This window comes from Micromys minutus (assembly GCF_963924665.1).
Source record: "Micromys minutus genome assembly, chromosome: 29".
Classification (NCBI taxonomy): domain Eukaryota; kingdom Metazoa; phylum Chordata; class Mammalia; order Rodentia; family Muridae; genus Micromys; species Micromys minutus.
The window spans coordinates 8303481-8322018 of record NC_137964.1 but is presented as its reverse complement, the minus strand read 5'-3'; the positions used below and the strand labels follow the sequence as shown (position 1 = coordinate 8322018).

The following is an 18538-nucleotide window of genomic DNA, read 5'->3' as shown; positions in this document are numbered from 1 at the left end:
AACTCTAATTAAATTGTCTTGGGGTTTCTACTTAAGTCTGTTCTTAATTTTTTTTTATTACTGAGACAAAGAATCCTAAGAGGTGACCCTGTTTCTCCTGATAACATCAGGTGACTGTAGCAGGGCTCCCCACATTTCTTGGGTAACAAGAGGCCATGGGATGTGGGTCAGCTGGGTATCAGTCTCCTCAGCCCTCTCTACAAAGTCAAGGGGATCACAATATTGCCATAGCATGAGGAATTATCTGGTTACAATTAGATTGGTTGTTTTACACACACACACACACACACACACACACATACACAATGTCAGGCACATGGCACTGTTGACCACAAATAGGATAACTGGTCAGTTTTCTTGGGCCAACTGGGGTTTAGACTTTTTTAGGTGTACATAAGAGCCAGAGGGGTCAGATCCCCTGGAGCTGGAGTTACAGGTGATCGTGAGCTCACTGGCATGGGAGCTGGGAACCAAACACGGGTCCTCTGGGAGAGCAGCACGTTTTTAGCCTCTGAGTCATCTCTCCCGGGCTGGACTAGAGTTTCAAAGGAGACAGCGCAGAGCCCAGCAGGCAGGCAGACTTTTCAGCTACCCAGCAAAGGGAGGGGCCAATCTAAAAGGCAGCTATGTTCACAAGTGAGTACACAGAAGTTTAAAGAGCCCACTGTAGAAAGTCACATTTAAAAGCTTCAAACCCCTCTTAGGTCTCGAATTTCAGTCATCTCAAATCTGAGATGCATGTTTAAGATTTTATAATTAAAAAAAAAAACTAAACTCTGAATCCAAGTATAAAAGTATTTCATAGATATCTTTTCTAAAAATTGATCTTAAACTTAAAGAATTAAGAAAACCAGATTATTCAACATGCCTAAGTCAAAATGAACAAACACTCACTTCTGTAGCTTGTTAGAAATGTAACTAGAGTGACCTTTAATTTTTCATTTCATTATCATCTAAAAAATACGCTTTCAAGCAAAACTTACAGCGTCATCTTGTGCTACTTACATTAACATCAGTATTGTGAAAATAATCACTATTCTGAGCACAGTTTCAAGGTCAACTAAATCAATGTAAATATTTTTCTGAAAAGAAAAAGATAAAAAAAAAAGTCTAGTGTGGTTTCCTTACTGCTTTTTTTTTCAAAAATGTAAAGATTTATTTTTATTATATGCCTGTGCATGATGTGTGCAGTACCTGTGGAGTCCAGAAAAGGGCACCAGAACCCATGGAACTGGAGTTACAGACAGTCGTGAGCCACTATGTGGGTGCTGAAGACTGAGCACTGGTCCTCTGCAACAGCAGCCAGCATTCTTAATCTCTCCAGGCCCTCAAAGATATTTTTCAAAATCATCCCCAAAATCCCTCCCCAATATTAAATTTAGATTAAATTTATGATAAATAAAGTCATATTTAAACTCCTTCCTTGACTCTTAACTGTAGATTTATCCAGTCAGATTTAATAGGATTTGCCATTTGCCATGAGCAATTCGGGCAAATCTAGCAGCATATGATTAACTCACTGTTACTGGGTTTTAATTTCTGATGATATCATAGGTAACCCTATAAATTCAAATTAGAATAGTCTTTTGTTTTAAAATATCTTCGCCCTTAAAACATTACCTGTTCGGACTGTGTTACTGCATAAAACACAAACGAATCTCCCAATACCCTAATCCCAGGGCCATTTAGTCAGGAAGCTTCCTACATTTAGGCCTTACCCTGGGCAATCAGTCTTCATGAGGAAAAACACAAGTGCTAACATGAGATCATACGAAAGAATGTCCAGTTCTGCGCATCAGCAAAGCAGTCTTTCAGATGAGACATGAAGAGAGGAACTGTGTCCACTTATATGAGGAAGGGCCTTCTCTTTTAACACCGTCCCTTTAACTAGAGAACTTGTACAGTGGGACAGCAGAAGTCTGCACCCCGGCATTTCTTTAGGTCAGACCGCTGCCTCTAAGGTCACTTTTTCTTAACAGTACAAACACTCGATGAGCAAGCCTGTGACTCTTCATTTAAAAGCACCAAGTTGCACACAGGAAATAAATAGAAAAAGGGATGGTCTTTGCTGGCACTTTCTTTGGAAGCCCCTCTGGTAACCATTCACCCACACGCCATCTCCGAGGCTGCCACAGCTGATTCTACCATTTTCAATCTAAGGCGCTGATCTCAACAGTATTAAGAAGAGCTATGACCACTCCCGCTTCAAGACAAAATTGCCTCTCCTAAGTGATCTCAGGGATTGGAGTGACCAGCGAGGGACCCTGATTAAATAGCCTCTTTCCCTTCAGCATCCGCTAGCGTAATCTCCCATCTTGAATTTGCACCTGGCTTGTACTGTTTCAAAGACATTTGAGATCTCCAAAGTTCAAGAAAAGGGGAAAAACCCCAAACATACTTCTGTCAGCGTGAAATTTCCTGCAAGTCTTTACTGCAACAAAAATCTCCTCCTTCTTTACTGGTATTCCCTAAAAAAATGGGGGCAAGGGAGAGAAAGAGAAAAAAAAGTTACATACACTTGTAGGTCAGCATTACCTAGGCTTCATGCCCACAGTAGATCTTAAATAGTTAAATTAATCAAATCCATAGATAGTTGAGCACCCATGCGCATGTGTATCCACTTCCACGGTAGTTTTAGGGAAGAAAGGAGACGTGGGAAATCTGATAGTGTAGGCTCTGGAGCCAGGTGACCCAGAATCTGTCTTCCAACTTGGCCCTGGACCTATGAGAGTCCAGCCCTGAACTTATCTCCCTCCCAAGCCTAAACCTGCATCCCAGCTCAGATCCAGACCTGAATCCTAGCTTAGCCCAGGACCTGCATCCCAGCTTGGCCCTGCACCTGCACCCCGGCTCAGCCCTGGACCCGCACCCCGGCTCAGCCCTGTACCCAGCTCGGCCTTGCACCCAACTCAACCCTGCACCCACACCCCGGCTCAGACCTGCACCCACATCTCGGCTCAGCCATGCACCTGCACCCCAGTTCAGCCCTCTACCCTGGTTCAGTCCTGTACCCCGGCTCAGCCCTGCACCCACACCTCAGCTCAGACCCGCACCCCGGCTCAGCCCTGTACCCCTGCTCGGCCCTGCACCCACATCCTGGCTCAGCCATGCACCCGCACCCTGGTTCAGCCATGTATCCCAGCTTAGCCCTGTACCCCGGCTTAGCCCTGCACCTGCACCCCGGCTCAGACTTGCACCCGCACCCCTGCTCAGTTAACAGAGGCTGCTAACTTCCTCCGCACAAGGGTTAGTCACTGTCTATTCATGTTCTCAGCTAGTGGAGATTTTGACAACAGGAGAACAGAAAACGACTTCATGCAAACGGACATGTCTCCTTCTCTGGGTCTGGCCACGCGTGGTGCTGAAAGTCATACATGACTCTTTACTATCTATTTGAGTCTAGGACAGTCTGCCAAAAGAGGACTGCTTCAAACCCTTGCTGGGAGGAAGCTCACACAGATTGAAGAAGTAGCAGAGAAATGGTGACACAGCAGACACCTTCAGCCCCCCCTTAGTGGATACACCTTGTGCACACAACAAACTAGAGCCACTTGGGAAGGTGGCCTCTCAATTGAGGGTTTGCTTCCATCAGACTGGCCTGTGGGACACTCTCTCAGTTAAAAACTGATGTAGGAGGACTCAGCCCACTGTGGGTGGCATTACTTCTGGGCAAGTGGCCCTGGTTTGTATTAATAAAGATGCCTGAGAAAGTCATGGAGAGCAGCCAGTAAGCAATGTTCCTTCACAGCCTTTGCTTCCTCTGGTGCCTGCCTCTGGTGCCTGCCTCTGGTGCCTGCCTCTGGTGCCTGCTTCTGGTACCTGCCTCTGGTGCCTGCCTCTGGTGCCTGCCTCTGGTACCTGCCCTGACTCCCTTCAGTGGTATTGTAATGGGGATGGGAAAGCCAAATAAACCCTTTCCAAATAAACCAACTTTCCTTTGGTGAGTTTGTCACAGCACAATAAGCAAACTAGAACACCCCTTCTTTACGTCTTCTTATATGACATAAGATTCATGGTGACACCACCACTTAGAGGTTGGGGTTGGTTCATACTGATGTACCTCAGCTCTGTCTTGTTACTCAAGATACCAAAAGCATTGCAAAGCAAATAGGTTTTAGGTCTAAAAAGATTGGTTGCTCATTGGGAACTGCAAATAGCACAAGTTCCCTCTATTGTCACATGATAAGGTGTATGTGTGTGGACGTGTGTATGTGCAGTGTATATGTGCTCTGTATGTGTGTGCAGTGTATGTGAGTTGTGCAGTGTGTGTGCATGTGTGTACAGTGTGTCTATGTAAGTATGTATATGCATGTGCAGTGTATATGCACTATATGTGTGTATGCACTGTATGTGTGTGCAGTGTGTGCACACTATGTCTATGAAGTGTGTATGTGCATGCAGTATGTGTATACAGTATATGTGTGTAATGTATGTGTGTGCAATGTGTGTGTTGTGTATGTGTGTGCAGTGTGTATGTGTGTGTAGTGTGTGTATGTGTGTGCAGTGTGTGTGTATGTGTAGTATGTATATATGTCTACAGTGTGTGTGTGTATACCTTTTAACATGGTACACACAACCTTTCCATAAGTGACCTGAGAACAACACAGGCTATATGAGGTTGTAGAATATATTTCCTTAATGAGAGAAGAAAAATAAAAACCTCAAAGGGCACTGGTCTAGTAGGTTTCAGAGCCTTCAGAGTAAAGTGGGAGTCGACCATAGATCTGCCACGAAGAAGCAATTTCTATCCCATGAGAATCTGAATTGTGCCACCTGCAAGACCCACTTCTGAGAACGTGGTGAGGGCAGGCACGTGGGCGGGCCTTGTGTATCACAGAAAATGCTGTGCCACCTTTCTAAGGAGTGGAACCAAATTCCTATCACCACAGGCTGATCCTTTAGGGACCTCGGTAGAGCTTCCCTTCCCTGGCTTCCTAATCTGGGAAGGCCCAGCTAAGCAGTTACGAGTGTTAACTGGCTCTTTCTTTGGATTTCCAGAACATCTGGTGACCCTCAAGTAACTTCAGAATGTGCAGTTTAGTTTACTTCCTTATTCTTTAAATACAAAGCATATAAACAGCTGGGATGTGGTGGGGAGCAGCCACAGGAGAGCACCGTTAATGTGATGCTGGAGCTGGGGGAGGGAACAAGGGATGGGGAGAGGGAGGGAGGAGGGAGGGAGGAGGGAGGGAGGAGGGAGGGAGGAGGGAGGAGGGGAGGGAGCAAGGAAGAGGGAGGGAGGGAGAAAGGAGAAAAGTGGGGAGGGAGCAAGGGAAGGAGAGATGGAGAAAAAAATGAAAAGGGGGGAGGGAGACAGAGGAGGGAGAAAGAAGAGAGGAAAGGGGAGGAAAAGAAGAGGGAGAGGAAGGGAGGGAGTAAGAGAGAAGGAGATGGAGAAGAGGAAAGAAGGGGAGGGAGGGGCAGAAAGAAATGAGCAGAGAGGGAAAGATAAGAATAAAGTTATAAGGACAGATGGGCATCTCTTACAGGACAAAGGCCCTACTTAGTGTACATACTCTTTCTGCCTACTGCCCACTGCACCCCTTCCTTTCCCTGCCCACTGCACCCCCTTCCTTTGCCTGCCCACTGCACCCCTTCCTTTCCCTGCCCACTGCACCCCTTCCTTTCCCTGCCCACTGTACCCCTGTCTCCGGTGTGCTGCACGAGCCCTCACATGACCCCACCATTTCCATTCAGCTCTTCTCTCCCTGGCACTGGCTTCCGAGTGGGTCCAGGAACACTGACTGTGCACCCCTCATCTCAATACGGAAGACAGGAACAGCAACAGTACTTAATAAAGACTGCAGCCTGGCTTGGAGCAAAAGCTGGCTTATGCTTATGTGCTTTAAATACATAAGTTACCAGGATCATGTTATGCCCACAGCAAGTAAACGTTATGCTCACAATATGCACATCCTGCTGTGGTCCATGAGGGAGCTGCTTTTCTCACTTACACAGAGTGGTAGGAAAGAATGGAACGTGGTGGCACACAGGGAGTCTGACTCTTCTGTACAGAACTCAGGCACGGGAGTGAGGGCAGGTCCTCCACCTTTGTCCCAGATGTAGAGGGCAATCTAGCTCAAGACAAGAGAGAACAGCAGAGAAGACAGAGCTAAGTGAAAGCCACAGATATAAAACAGTTCAAAATGTCCCAGGGGGCAGCAGGACACATCTCCTAGAAAGAGCATTAGGTTGAACTGTGTTGATATATTGTCAACAGAAACTTTCCTCGGGTTTCTTTTAAATGGTAACACCACATAGATTGATCTGATGTTTGTAAGTTATAAACAGTGACCATGAATCAATATTCGTACATGCAAACAAAAAGAAAAATCCCAGAGATAGCCAAGAAAAAAAAATCCAAAGACGACACTAAAGTGTTTGAGGAAGTACACAGAAACTACCACAAGGAATGAGACCCCAGCTCCATTTCCCAGAGTCACCAGCAGTGACCTGAAAACACCTGTAGTGTTTGAATGAGACCAGTCCCCACAGGCCACTATGTCTGCATGCTTGGGCCCTAGTTGGTAGAACTGCTTGAGAAGGACTAGGAGGTGTGGCCTTGCTGGAGACAAGCTCCGGAGTCTGCCTGTCTCTGCCTCCCAGCACTGGGATAGCCTGCAGTACCAGGCTTTTCCTGTCAGTGCAGGTATCTGAACTCAGATCCTCACACTAATACAATGAGCACTTTACCAGCTGAGCCATCTGCCAGCCTGAAGAAGTATTTTTTTAAAGTAAGTTGCAGTTCAAAGAAAAAAGTTTTAAATTATCTGCAATGGAGGAACTCTCACAGATAACTGACCACATGTTCATAGAAACAATGATGGTCACAGTGAAAACCCAGGAGCCAAGTAGACACTCTCAAGTAAAAGAGAATAATTAATACAAGCGACCATCTGAGCTAGAGAGGTGACTCGACAGTCATGATTTCCTGCTCTGACAGGATTGTAGGTTAGTTTCCATCACCCAACAGTGACTTAGAACTGTCTGTAACTCCATTCCAAGGGATCTGACGCCCCCTTTTGGCCACTGAGGGTACTGCAAATACATGGTGCACATGCACACACACAGGAAAACACTCAATACACATAAAAAGAAAAGTAAACCAGTCCTTAGCTTCTGGCGAGGATGCAGGCAGAAAAAGACTCATCCTACCTGGGAGCCATGGTGGGGACTGGCCACTAGGAATTTGCTCCAGTGAGTATATAGACAATACATTTATCATGGGATTCAACTTTCTCCTATCCCGATCCTTCTCCACCTACTGTGGTGAAATTATCTCAGTGGGGAGAACATGGGCGTGGGATGTGAAAAGGCACTATTATGGGATATAAAATATAAGACCCAACTTCTGCATCAAAATACATGACAATTTCTTCTTTGGTACAGAGCCGGTAGCAATAGCCGTGACTGTCCTAGCAACCACTGAGCTCAACTTAAGTGACTCCTGGATCACTAAAACCTAATCAGTCATGACCTACCTCGTGCTTTAAATCAATTGTGAAGTCAGACTTCAGCGGCTCGCTCTTTAATCTCTTGGTAAGCCTAGAAAACAGACATCCCTTTGTTTGCTTGCTTGCTTTTAGAACAAACGAACTGTTGAACAAGAATAGCAGATTCATGAACATTTCTAATAGCTGAACAAAATATACATTTTAAGATAAAAGCATGCAGCTTGGAAGGAAAATTCTAGTTTTTAGTTTACTTTAAAAAAAAAAAAAAAAAAAAGCTTCTCCCACGGTTCCTTCCTCACCCAGAATAAAGCCACACACTCCTACCTGGCCTGGGAAACTCTGCATTTCACCAGCATCTAGAGTCTTAAGCCTCAAACGTTCCCTAGAACATGTGCGCCTGCGTGCACACATAGACGCGCGCGCGCGCACGCACACACAGTGCTTCACTGATAATTGTTTAACAAATCTTGCCTCAGATATTTGCTAGGTGGGGTTTATTGTTTTTGAATTTGTTACTATGGCAGGGTCTACAATTTTTAATTATTTAATTATTTTATGTATATGAGAACACTGTAGCTGTCTTCAGACACACCAGAAGAAGGCATCAGATTCCATTACAGATGATTGTGAGCCACCATGTGGTTGCTGGGATTTGAACTCAGGACCTCTGGAAGAGCAGTCAGTGCTCCTAACCACTGAGGCATCTCTCATTTAAATAAAAAACAAAAAACAACAACAACAAAAAAAACTTGGTTGTTTTTGTAAGCAAAAAAAAAAAGGCAGGGAGGGAGGGAAGGAGGGAAGGGGGAGGGAAGGAGGAAGAGAGGGGAAAGACCATGGCTATAAAGCTCTCAGTGTGGTAAAGAGCAGATGTCACTGGATGCCAAGGTCGCCTGGTACTGAGTTTCTCTCCTTGCAGCATTACAGGGACATGCTGGCAACCCTGAGTCCGTCAACCATAGCTCACCGCAGGGTCTGATGAAGGTCTGTGGCCCTTACACTTCTACGTTGACTATACACAACCCCTCTTAGGATGAGGGGAGGTCAGAAGACATCATACTGGGGTTTGTAACTTGACAAGAGAAGCCCAGGGGAGCCGTGCATTCTTCCAAGGCCACAGAGAAGTATTAGCACTGAGCTAAGGGACAGCCGGTGACAGCTACTGAAACTGCAAATTCCGTGATCCTGGTTTCCCAGCCTCCAATCTCTCAGGCGCAGACCTTCCTTGCTTATAAATGCCCTGGCTTGGGGCATTTTGTTACAGCAGGCCAGACTAAGACACAAGGAAGCCCTCAGGCCTCTCCTACCTCAGCAGCAACTGTGCTTAAGCTTGGCTGAGGGAATGGGAGACGTCATGGAAGCTGCACCCACATGCACACACTCATCCACACCCAGCACATACATGCAAAACCATTTTGAAAACATAAGAGAGACCCATGTCATGAGAGGGCCCCTGACATTGCCCAGAGAGCCAGGAGCCAGATCCTACATCACCCAGAATAGAAGAAAACACAAGCAGAAGAAAAAGAGGTCAATAAAACAATTCCTAATGATTGGGGTCTGGCCCAGTCATCACCAGAGAGGCTTCACCCAGCAACCGACAGAAACAGAGGCAGAGACCCACAGCCAAACATTGGGGAGAGCTTTGGGAATCCCAGGGGAGAGGGGGAAGAGGGGAAGTAAGAGCCAGAGAGGGGTAAAGGACACCATTGGAAACAACAACAAATCCAGAATCAACTAACCTGAGCCCACAGGGGCTTTACATAGGCTGAGCCACCAACCAGGTAGCACGCATGGCACCTACCGGGGCCCCCACACATGTTACAGTGAGGCCTGGTGTGTGACTCTGTTTTTTGTTTTTATTAATCATTTATTTTATGTATGTGGATACATTGCCCCTCTCTTTAGACACACCAGAACAAATGACACAGTAAAGTAAAAAAAAAAAAAAAATTCCAAGTTAGAACGAGGCAAAACATCTGACAAGGTGGTGCGGGGGACAAGAGCCAGGCCGAGTGCGGTTCCTGAGTGGGGATACCACTAGGAAACATCCCGCCAGTTTATCAAACTTACAGAAAATACTGTAAAACTTAGCACATATAATTTTAGAGTCAAAACAGCAAAAAGCTTGCATGTTTTTTTTTAAAAGAGACAAGAGGCTTTGAGGACATCAGATACTTAAGGAGACTTAGTCACATTAGTTTTGCCTTAAAACTGTGTAAATCTGATGTGTGTGCTGGTCATTTAAATGTTTTTAAAGATTTCATTTACTTTATGTATGTGAATACACTGTAGCTGTCTTCAGACACACCAGATGAGGGCATCAGATCCCACTACAGATGGTTGTGAGCCACCATGTGGTTGCTGGGAATTGAACTCAGGACCTTTGGAAGAGCAGCCAGTGCTCTTAACCACTGAGCCATCTCTCCAGCCTCTCTTGTGGAACTCTAGACAAAGGGAGCAGAAGCTGTCTCTGACTCTGTTGCCTACCTTTAGAGCCCTTTCCCCCTGCTGGACTATTCTGTGTAGTCTTAATAGGAGAGGAGGTCCCTAGTCTTACTGCAACTTGATGTGCCATGGGTGGTTGGTATCCAGGGAGGCCTTCCCTTTTCTGAAGAAAAATGGGGATGGGGGGTTGGGAGGACAAGAGGGAGAAGAAACTGCAGTTGGGTGTTTTATTTTAAATTTTAAAAACCATAATAAAAATAAGCTTTACAAATAGAATAACTATGTACAATAATGATCTCAAAGAAGAAAGGAGTTTGAATGCTCTTACCATAAATGATAACAATGTTCAAGAAGACAAACATGCATTTCCTGATTTATACATTTATTTGTACTTTCTGTGTGCTGGTGTACGTGGGCATGGGTGTGAGCGCACCGTGTGCCTGCTGTGAGGACCCTCAGAGGCCAGAAGGTGTCCTTGGATCCCCAGGAACTAGAGTTATAGATGGTTTGTGAGCCTCCACGTGGATGCTGGGAATCAGACCTGGATCCTCTGCAAGAGCAGCCAGTGCTCTTAACTTCCCAGCCTCCAGATAGCATGCCTAAATCAGTACACAGCTTTCACATGCGCTGAAACACTATGTGATGCCCACTCGTGTGCACAATGTAGTGTGTCATGTCAAAACTGATTTTAATTTAAAAGCTCTAGTGGCGACCAGTGGGATCAGGACTAAGAGCTCATCTTGTGTGAAGTTCAAAAAGCTCCCAGAATTTCCCTGAAACCCCCTGAGGGACAGAGAAACATGGTGCCAAATAATCTCTGTTCTCAGTGATGTCTGTCCTTTTCCATAATGGATAGTGCCCCCACAAACTCCAATTTAAATTAAAATTGGGGGGCTGGAGAGATGGCTCAGTGGTTAAGCTCTTCCAGGGGTCCTGAGTTCAAATCCCAGCAACCACATGGTGGCTGACAACCATCGGTAGTGGGATCTAATGCCCTCTTCTGGTGTGTCTGAAGACAGAGACAGTGTACTCACATAAACCAATAAATCTTTAACACTCTGGCCCTGAGCTATGCTCCTGTCTAAACAGGGCAGCTGTGTCATCGATACTGAGACAGTGCATAGTTACAGTGTAGGGAACAACCACACAAAAACCGAGCCGTCACGAAGGTGTTTAGGACAGCTGTGAATTCCCACGGTATGTGCCCCTCTACAGCAGCCCACCTCTGATGATAGATGTTCCCCCAGCCTTCCATCTTCCAAAGGAAAAAAAAGGTGCATAATTAAGGCAAGCTAACAAAAACCTGAAGATGACCTATTTCTCCTCAGCTGAACTAGGCCACTTTCACGCTCCTTACAGCTGTGCAGGGCCCTGCTGCAGCTACGCACACAAGAGACACCATTGCCCAGAGACCCTTCAGGAGCTGGCCTGCTGTATCTGCATAACTCATTCCCTTAATTAGCATCCTCTCCAATCCCTGAAAGTCACTGAGACTATTTTTTCCTTTTTTTTTTTTTAAAACTGGTGATCAAAGGTATGTGGTAGTGAAACAGGTTCTCACAAGACTGTCATGATTCCTCCATGTTCTCTGTACCCTTGGTCCCCTCCCTAGTCTCGTGATTTATTAGTCACTTTATTTTACCAGAAACTCCTAGACAGTGGAAAGAGGGGATGATGTGTTTGTAGGGGTTTGTGAGGGACCGTGCAGAGGCAAGAGTGTCCTGTCTGGCATCTGTCACCTCTCCCACTCCTTCTCCCACCTCTGGCTGAAGACTCACCCAAGAACCATGAACCATCAGTTGCCAAACTCGGTGAAACAACACACTCCCCAAAGTGGCTACTGAATTCTTACTTGTTGACAAGCGGGATGCTAAGGGCCCAGCCAGCGGCGAAGTCGGGATATTTGAAGACTGTCGGGTTCTCGGAGAAGGCGTAATGGTGGATGATCGTCGAGTCTTCGTCATACAGTGCTTTTCCCAAAAACCATTCCTGTTAAATAAAGCATAATTCTTGAAAAACCGCTTAACTGCAAGACCAAAAGCAAAGCTGTAACAGTAGCTGGCTCAATATCTTGGGAGACAAACTTGGCATGAATTATGTTTCTGTGGAATCCAAATGAAAAGATAATTAACGTGCGTATGGTAATAAATCTATCACAATCTTTATAGCTATGTGATTCAAGATCAGATCAGCGGTGTGAAGGAAATACCAGTTATCATTCTACCATAAATATAAGAATGTTTTCAATTTTCAAAAGCCCTCTTATGGGTACAGATATGTGCCATAAATATTAGAATTTTTCTTAATTTTAAATTGTGCGATTATTTAGATTGTGTGTATGTGTGTGTAGCATGTGTGTGCAAGGTGGGTCCTAGCATTCAAACTTAGTCATGCTTGACTACAGGTGCCTTTACCCCTGACTCCAGCCTATGTAGTATTCTTCTAGAATATTCCACATAAGAATATTAAGATGAAGGAAGCCATAGCATTTTTTTATAAAAGACTTATGTATGTATATTTTATGTGAATGAGGTTTTTCCCGCTTGTCTGTCTGTGCACCACATGCATGCAGTGGTCAAAAGAGGACATCAGACCTCCTGGAATTGGAGTTACAGAGGACTATAAGCCACCAGGCAGATGCTAGGGTTCAAACATGGGTCCTTTGTGAGAACAGCCAGAGCTCTTAACCCCCGAGCCATCTCTCCAGCTCCAACCACAGAGGTTTAAAACAAACCTTCGAAAACTTCCTTCCAGAGTTACATTCATCCACCCGTTGATTCATTCCTTCGCTCAGTATTTATCAAGAGCCTACACTGATGGGGGATGCAGCTTGTTGCAATTGAGGGGGAATAAAAACAAAAGGGGGTGGGCTAGCCTTCCCTGGAAAGAGAAACCTCTTAAGGAAACAGCAGTGAAATAATATTAAGAACCTCAAGTGTCGGGGGTGGGCAACCAATCTGAGGAAGAACAGTAAAGGCAGTTAATTCGAAGTCTTCAAAGTTCCCAAAGTCCCCAGTGTGAGGGAACTAAAATCATCAGTGATAAGGAAGTCCCACGTGTCTGGCACAGAGTAGGTTCAGGAAACCTGATAGAAAAAAAAAAAAAAAAAAAAGCAAATGGACCAGACTGGGCTTCTCGTACTGAAGGGATACTATCTGTGTTCAAAGTGCGATGAGAAACATCCCCATCCAGTCACTAAGGACACACAGCTGCTAGAAGGTGTCAGGAAACAACAACAAAAGGAGGGACCAGAAGCTGATCCCAGACCTGGAGGCCCCACTCGTCCAACCGCCCCATCCCTTGTCACGGAGCTCCCACCACCTGAGCCGTCCGTGCCAGCGCTGTCTTACACGAAACGGACCGTCATATTTTATCTAATTACAGTGTCCAGCTATTATAAAGCACAGAGGACTGCCTATTCATATTTTTATTGAGGTCATAAACTATTTTAAGGAAGGACTCAATGGAGACTCTGTGGAAAGAGCCAAACATCTTCCTTCATAACTAATGGCTTTCTTGGTAGCTCTGTGGAAAGAACAACAATAAAAAAGATAAAACTGGAAAAACAACCGATGATATTCTACAGGGACCCGTAACCAGCACCGGCCCTCATTGCTATTAAAAATAAATCAACGTTAACATACCTTATCAGTGATACAGATGTTAAAGGCACACCATGGGATGGAAAAACTCAAACGAGATATAGATTTACAGAAACCAGCTGAGAAGGCATTTGAGCCGAGATCAATTACTTCCCAAACTATTAAACTTACACATTTAAAACATCGAATGAGGACCTATGTTGGCATCGGCACTGATGCCTGGGAGACAGTGGGGTCAGTATCAGAATCAAAAGGGCCCGGTCAGTTGGCAACACGTGTTATTTGAGTGTGGCTTACTTGTGGTGGTTTTGGCCTTCTTTTTCTCCTAAGATTTCAAACAGTAGAGGGGGGAAAGCCCCACCGGTCTGAACTGGCTCAACATTATGTAATCCATATTCCGTCATGCTACTTTCAAAAGAAATAAAACATCTCAGATTTTATTTTCTTCGCGCAGCAGAGTTCAGGAAGGAAAGGCAAACGTCTCCCTTCGCCTCCGATCTGAACTTGCCTCTCATGAACTCGCTTTGAACTTCTCCATTTATCATCCCGGTTTCATTAAAAAGGTCACCGTGAGTCACCCCTTCCCCTACAGGATTAGAACCACGGGTCACGAGGCAACAGTGTCCAGGTGAAGTGGACGCCGGGAAAGAGGTCGCAACCCCGAAATTTAAAAGAAAAAGAAGATGTTGGGATCTTCCACAAGTCAGAAGGAAATGTAAAAGCCTCACCAATGGTTTACACAAAATGCAGCAACGAACTCCATGGCTGGGGCTGGCATCCTCCGGGAGAACTGGGAGGACAGGTTTGTGCCCCTTCTCCTGCCTAATGGGCGACATCTGTGGCCTCTCAGAAACTAACGGAACGAAGCTACAATGTACGCTTCCCACACTTAAGACTCATCCAAAGCTGTGGCTTTATTACACGGGCAGACCATGCTGTTTGCAAAGCAGTCTATCGATGAGTGATACCCAGCTTTATTTCTGCCCCGGTACCATGACCTGTGCTCCACAAACACTAGTTACATATATATATATATATATATATAAATATATAAAAACACATCTGTGTGTTCTACATGTGCCCTTTTCTGATGAGGAAAACCAGTCAATTTAATTTTATTCCTGTAGAAAATTGGTCAGTGATTCTACAAAGGTGCTGTTGCTGCTGCTGCTGTTGCTATGGTTTTCACTTCCTTATGTTGTCCACACAAACAAATGCACTTTTTTTTTCCACCGAGAATGGCTTGTTTGACGTTCTCTGTAAAATTCTCAGAGAATCTAACCACACCACTTTCCAAAATCAAGCTACTACTTCAAATATCTCTTAATGAAAATTATGTCTTCCCGGAATTATTGTCCCCCAAATCAAAGCATGGTTTTGAAGTCATACACACCTTAGATGGGTCATATCGTCTGAGCGTCTCTAGGAGTCTGGGGATTTGTATCCTCGTCTCTTCTTCACAGAAGAAAATCCACGCTGAATTCTTGCTGTACGTTACAGAAAAGCTGACAGGAAGAAATGGTTATGGCACATGGATTCATGGTACATGTTCTATATGATGCAGGGCTTGCAGTAACATGTAAGCCGGTATCTAGGAGCTGGTGGATGATAAACAGAAGGCAAGGTGTCCATACTGCACACCACATATTGCCAACATGTGTCTCAGCTTCAAATGAGAAGGAAGCCAGGGACCACCAGTCTCCAGATGGTGAGAGTTCTCATAATTCATTCTGCCCATAACAACAGTTTAGAAGAACAATTTCAAATGGATGTTTGAAGCATGTTGTCATTTAAGAAAAAAACACACCTAAAAATAACAAACTTTGGGGATGGAGAGAAGGCTCAGTGATTAGAGTACTGGCTGCTCCTGCAGAGGACCTGGGTTCAGTTCCCAGCACCCACACAACCACACAACCACTCACAACCGTCTGTAACTCCAGTTCCACGGGAATCAAACGCCCTCTTCTGGCCTCTGCGGGTACTGCATGCAGGTAGTGCACATACACACAAGCAGGCAGTCTTACCCATAAACTAAAATAAATCATTTTTAAAAGAATGTAAGCAAAACTAATAATAATAAAGAACTAGTCATGAAAAAAATCTAGTTCATACAGTAATCACAAAATAAAAAATTCAAACTGAATCCACTTACCATCTCAAGAAACACACAACCTCTTAATAATTTGAAAAAAAAAAAAAAACCTTCCTAAGAAGTACAAGAGTGTGGGGGCCCAAATGCCAAGAACTGACAAGCTGAGTTAAAGGGACCTACTGTGGTAACAAGGGAAGGATGGTCCAAGCACCTTCCTGCTTCGCCAACTGATGGAGAAGGAGGACTCTGGGGAGATCCTGAAAAACATGACCAAAGAGGAAAAGTAAGAATAAAAAACCTTCTAAAAAATGCAAAAGGCACTGTTGTCCACATGCTGTCCTTGGCACTGTTGTCTGAAAGTCAGCAAGCTACCTTTGGCACTGTTTGTAGCACCACTGTGGTCCCCAGGTCGCCCCAAGACCACGGCACTGAAGTCTCTCAGCAGAACACAACCAACTCCCTACACCCCAAATCCCACCTCCAGCCCAAGCCCCACCCCCAACCCCACAAATACTCATGGCCTGTGTGAAGAGCTAATTGGAGATTTGTGAATGTAATCAGGGAGGGAAGATACTGGGGTTGCTTATCAGTAATAAACTCAGGGGCACAAGAAAAAACTGTCACACAGGTGTAAGCAAAACGTGTTCTGGGAAACCCTGCTGTCTGAACAATATTCCATATATCTCACGAGCCAAGTTTTTGTGCAAAGTACCCAGAAATATCTATAAAGGTGTTCTGCACCACGGAAATCTCCTTAGGTCTAGATCCTAGAAATATCATCCTTACTTAGGCAAACGGAATGGCTTTCTGAAAGGCCTACCAATTGATAAACACAGACAACCAAAAGAGCCTAGAATAAAGCACCATGGGTACAGAAATACACACAAATACAGACAATGCACAATGATCTCGAGGCTGTGCATGTTAGCTTGAATTTTCACTATTTGCTATATTTCACGTTGTTGGGAGGGCCAAAAGTCAGAATTTCATATCTCCTACGCTTGAGCCTTTTTCCTCCAACAAACATTATTGTGTCTCCTGGAAGACGAATCTATGGTGACTGCTAACAAAGAATTTAAGAATGAATTCCTAAACATCTGAGATGCTATGTGGGCAGCTACACTCACCACGGCACCATTAACACACACTACATTTGAGAAACAGGGTCCCAAATAATTTTGATTCTACACCACTATTCCAATCCCAGTACATATACATTTATTATTGACTACATGTGGGTTTTAATATTCCACTGGGTATCAAATCCCCCCCATTTCCTTTTTCTATGTGGTATTTGTTCCAATTTTTATGTTCAAATTTGTAAATCAACAGTTAGATCAGAAAGACAACTCGACATGCTCGGAATAAAGCCAGCCTAAAGGCTGAATTGAGTTATCTAAGATAGAACAAGATCAATAACCCAGGGTCTTTTCTCTACTGTTGCTTCTGAATTATGTACAAATTTTCACTTTTAAAATGTGTAATGAATACACATCAGCATATGTATTCATGAATGATAATATAAAGAGCAGACACACATATAAACTAATAAAACTGATATTTATGTACTACAGAAATAACATTTGAACAGTAAGTGTGGCGAATACTGTTAGTCTTGAGCTAGAAAGCAAGTGCTGAAGAGTCACCAGGCGGCCATTGAAATCATGATAAAAGTACTATCCCAGTAGAAACACTTTTGTGTCAAATGGAGAAACTGGTCTGATTTCTATGATAAAGCAACTTCTTATGTAAGCAAAGACTGAAGCAACCAGAAAGTGACAAAGTTCATTTTGCAACATCATAATAATAAGCTTCCAAAACCCTTCAGTAAAGTTACAACAGAATGATATTTTTTTTATTATGAATTGAGAAGCGTCTTCCTCTTCTAGTGCTGTGATAAGACCATGACCAAGGCAACTTATAAAAGGAAATGCTTTCTTTGTGCTTATGCTACCCAGTATACATGTCCATGGGTTCAAACCCCACTCCTGGTAAAAACTACCTTTGTTGCTTTTTTATTATAATAAGACATTATTACCAAGGTTACTTATAGAATAAAGTATTTATTTGGGGCTCGCGAGTATCAGGGGGTCCATCCACAGCCACCACGGTGGGAAGCATGGCAGGAGACAGCAGGCCTGAGAGTGGGGCAGTATTTGAGAGTTCACATCTTGAGACAAAACACTAACTGGAAATGGAATGGGCTTCTGAATTCTCAAGACCACCCTCAGTGACAAGCCAACAAGCCTCTTAATTCTTCCCTAACAGTTCTACCAACTGGGGACCAACTGTTCAAACCTATGAGCCCTTAGGAGTCAGCTTCGTTCAAACCAGCACAAGAGGAATACTTGCTCCTCAAATGTTTCCTTGTAAATCTGCATTCCATGCTGCTGTTGCGGGACATGTTTGACATCAACAGGTTAGCACCAGGCTTCCATGCCAAGAGCAAGAACACTTTGCTGGCAGAGACTAGACACTAGTTTATGAAGGACATCCACAACAATACAAAAATACAAGAAGAGTTTAATCGGCTCAAAAAAAAAAAAAAAAAAAAAAAAGAGTCAAATCCTCTTCTGAAATAGATTCTATGCACTAATGGGAGACTGAAACCTATTCCTGACTTCATTGTTACCACTCACTAAGCTGTTTGACATGTCTCCTATCTGCTTCTACTGTGACTATAAGAAGAGCCGGTTTCTGTCTTTGTTTTGTGCCTCTGTATTTCTAAGTATTTTTTAAAAAAAAAAGATATATATCTTTTTGATTATATATATCTTGTTTTTGATATATATATATATATATATATCTTGTTGATTACAGTCCCTGAATGTGTGCTCAAAAATGACAAGCTGGCACACTCAGAAACCTAGTCTTCACTGACATTAGAGCAAGTCAAGTTCATCTTAATTATAAAGAAATTTCGTCTAGCCAAAATGCCTAAG

At 44.1% G+C, this 18538-nt stretch overlaps 1 protein-coding gene across 1 annotated transcript in view; it reads right to left on the bottom strand.

Annotated features, from left to right (window-relative positions):
* B3GLCT (beta 3-glucosyltransferase) overlaps positions 1–18538 on the bottom strand; it is an 82668-nt gene that overhangs the window by 19504 nt on the left and 44626 nt on the right. The window contains exons 5-10 of the mRNA XM_080940539.1: positions 15777–15853; positions 14898–15009; positions 11755–11891; positions 7482–7545; positions 5955–6074; positions 2399–2468 (exon numbers count right to left, since the gene is read on the bottom strand). Of these exons, the coding sequence (XP_080796665.1) occupies positions 2399–2468; positions 5955–6074; positions 7482–7545; positions 11755–11891; positions 14898–15009; positions 15777–15853 (580 nt within the window). The remainder of the gene's footprint in view (positions 1–2398; positions 2469–5954; positions 6075–7481; positions 7546–11754; positions 11892–14897; positions 15010–15776; positions 15854–18538) is intronic.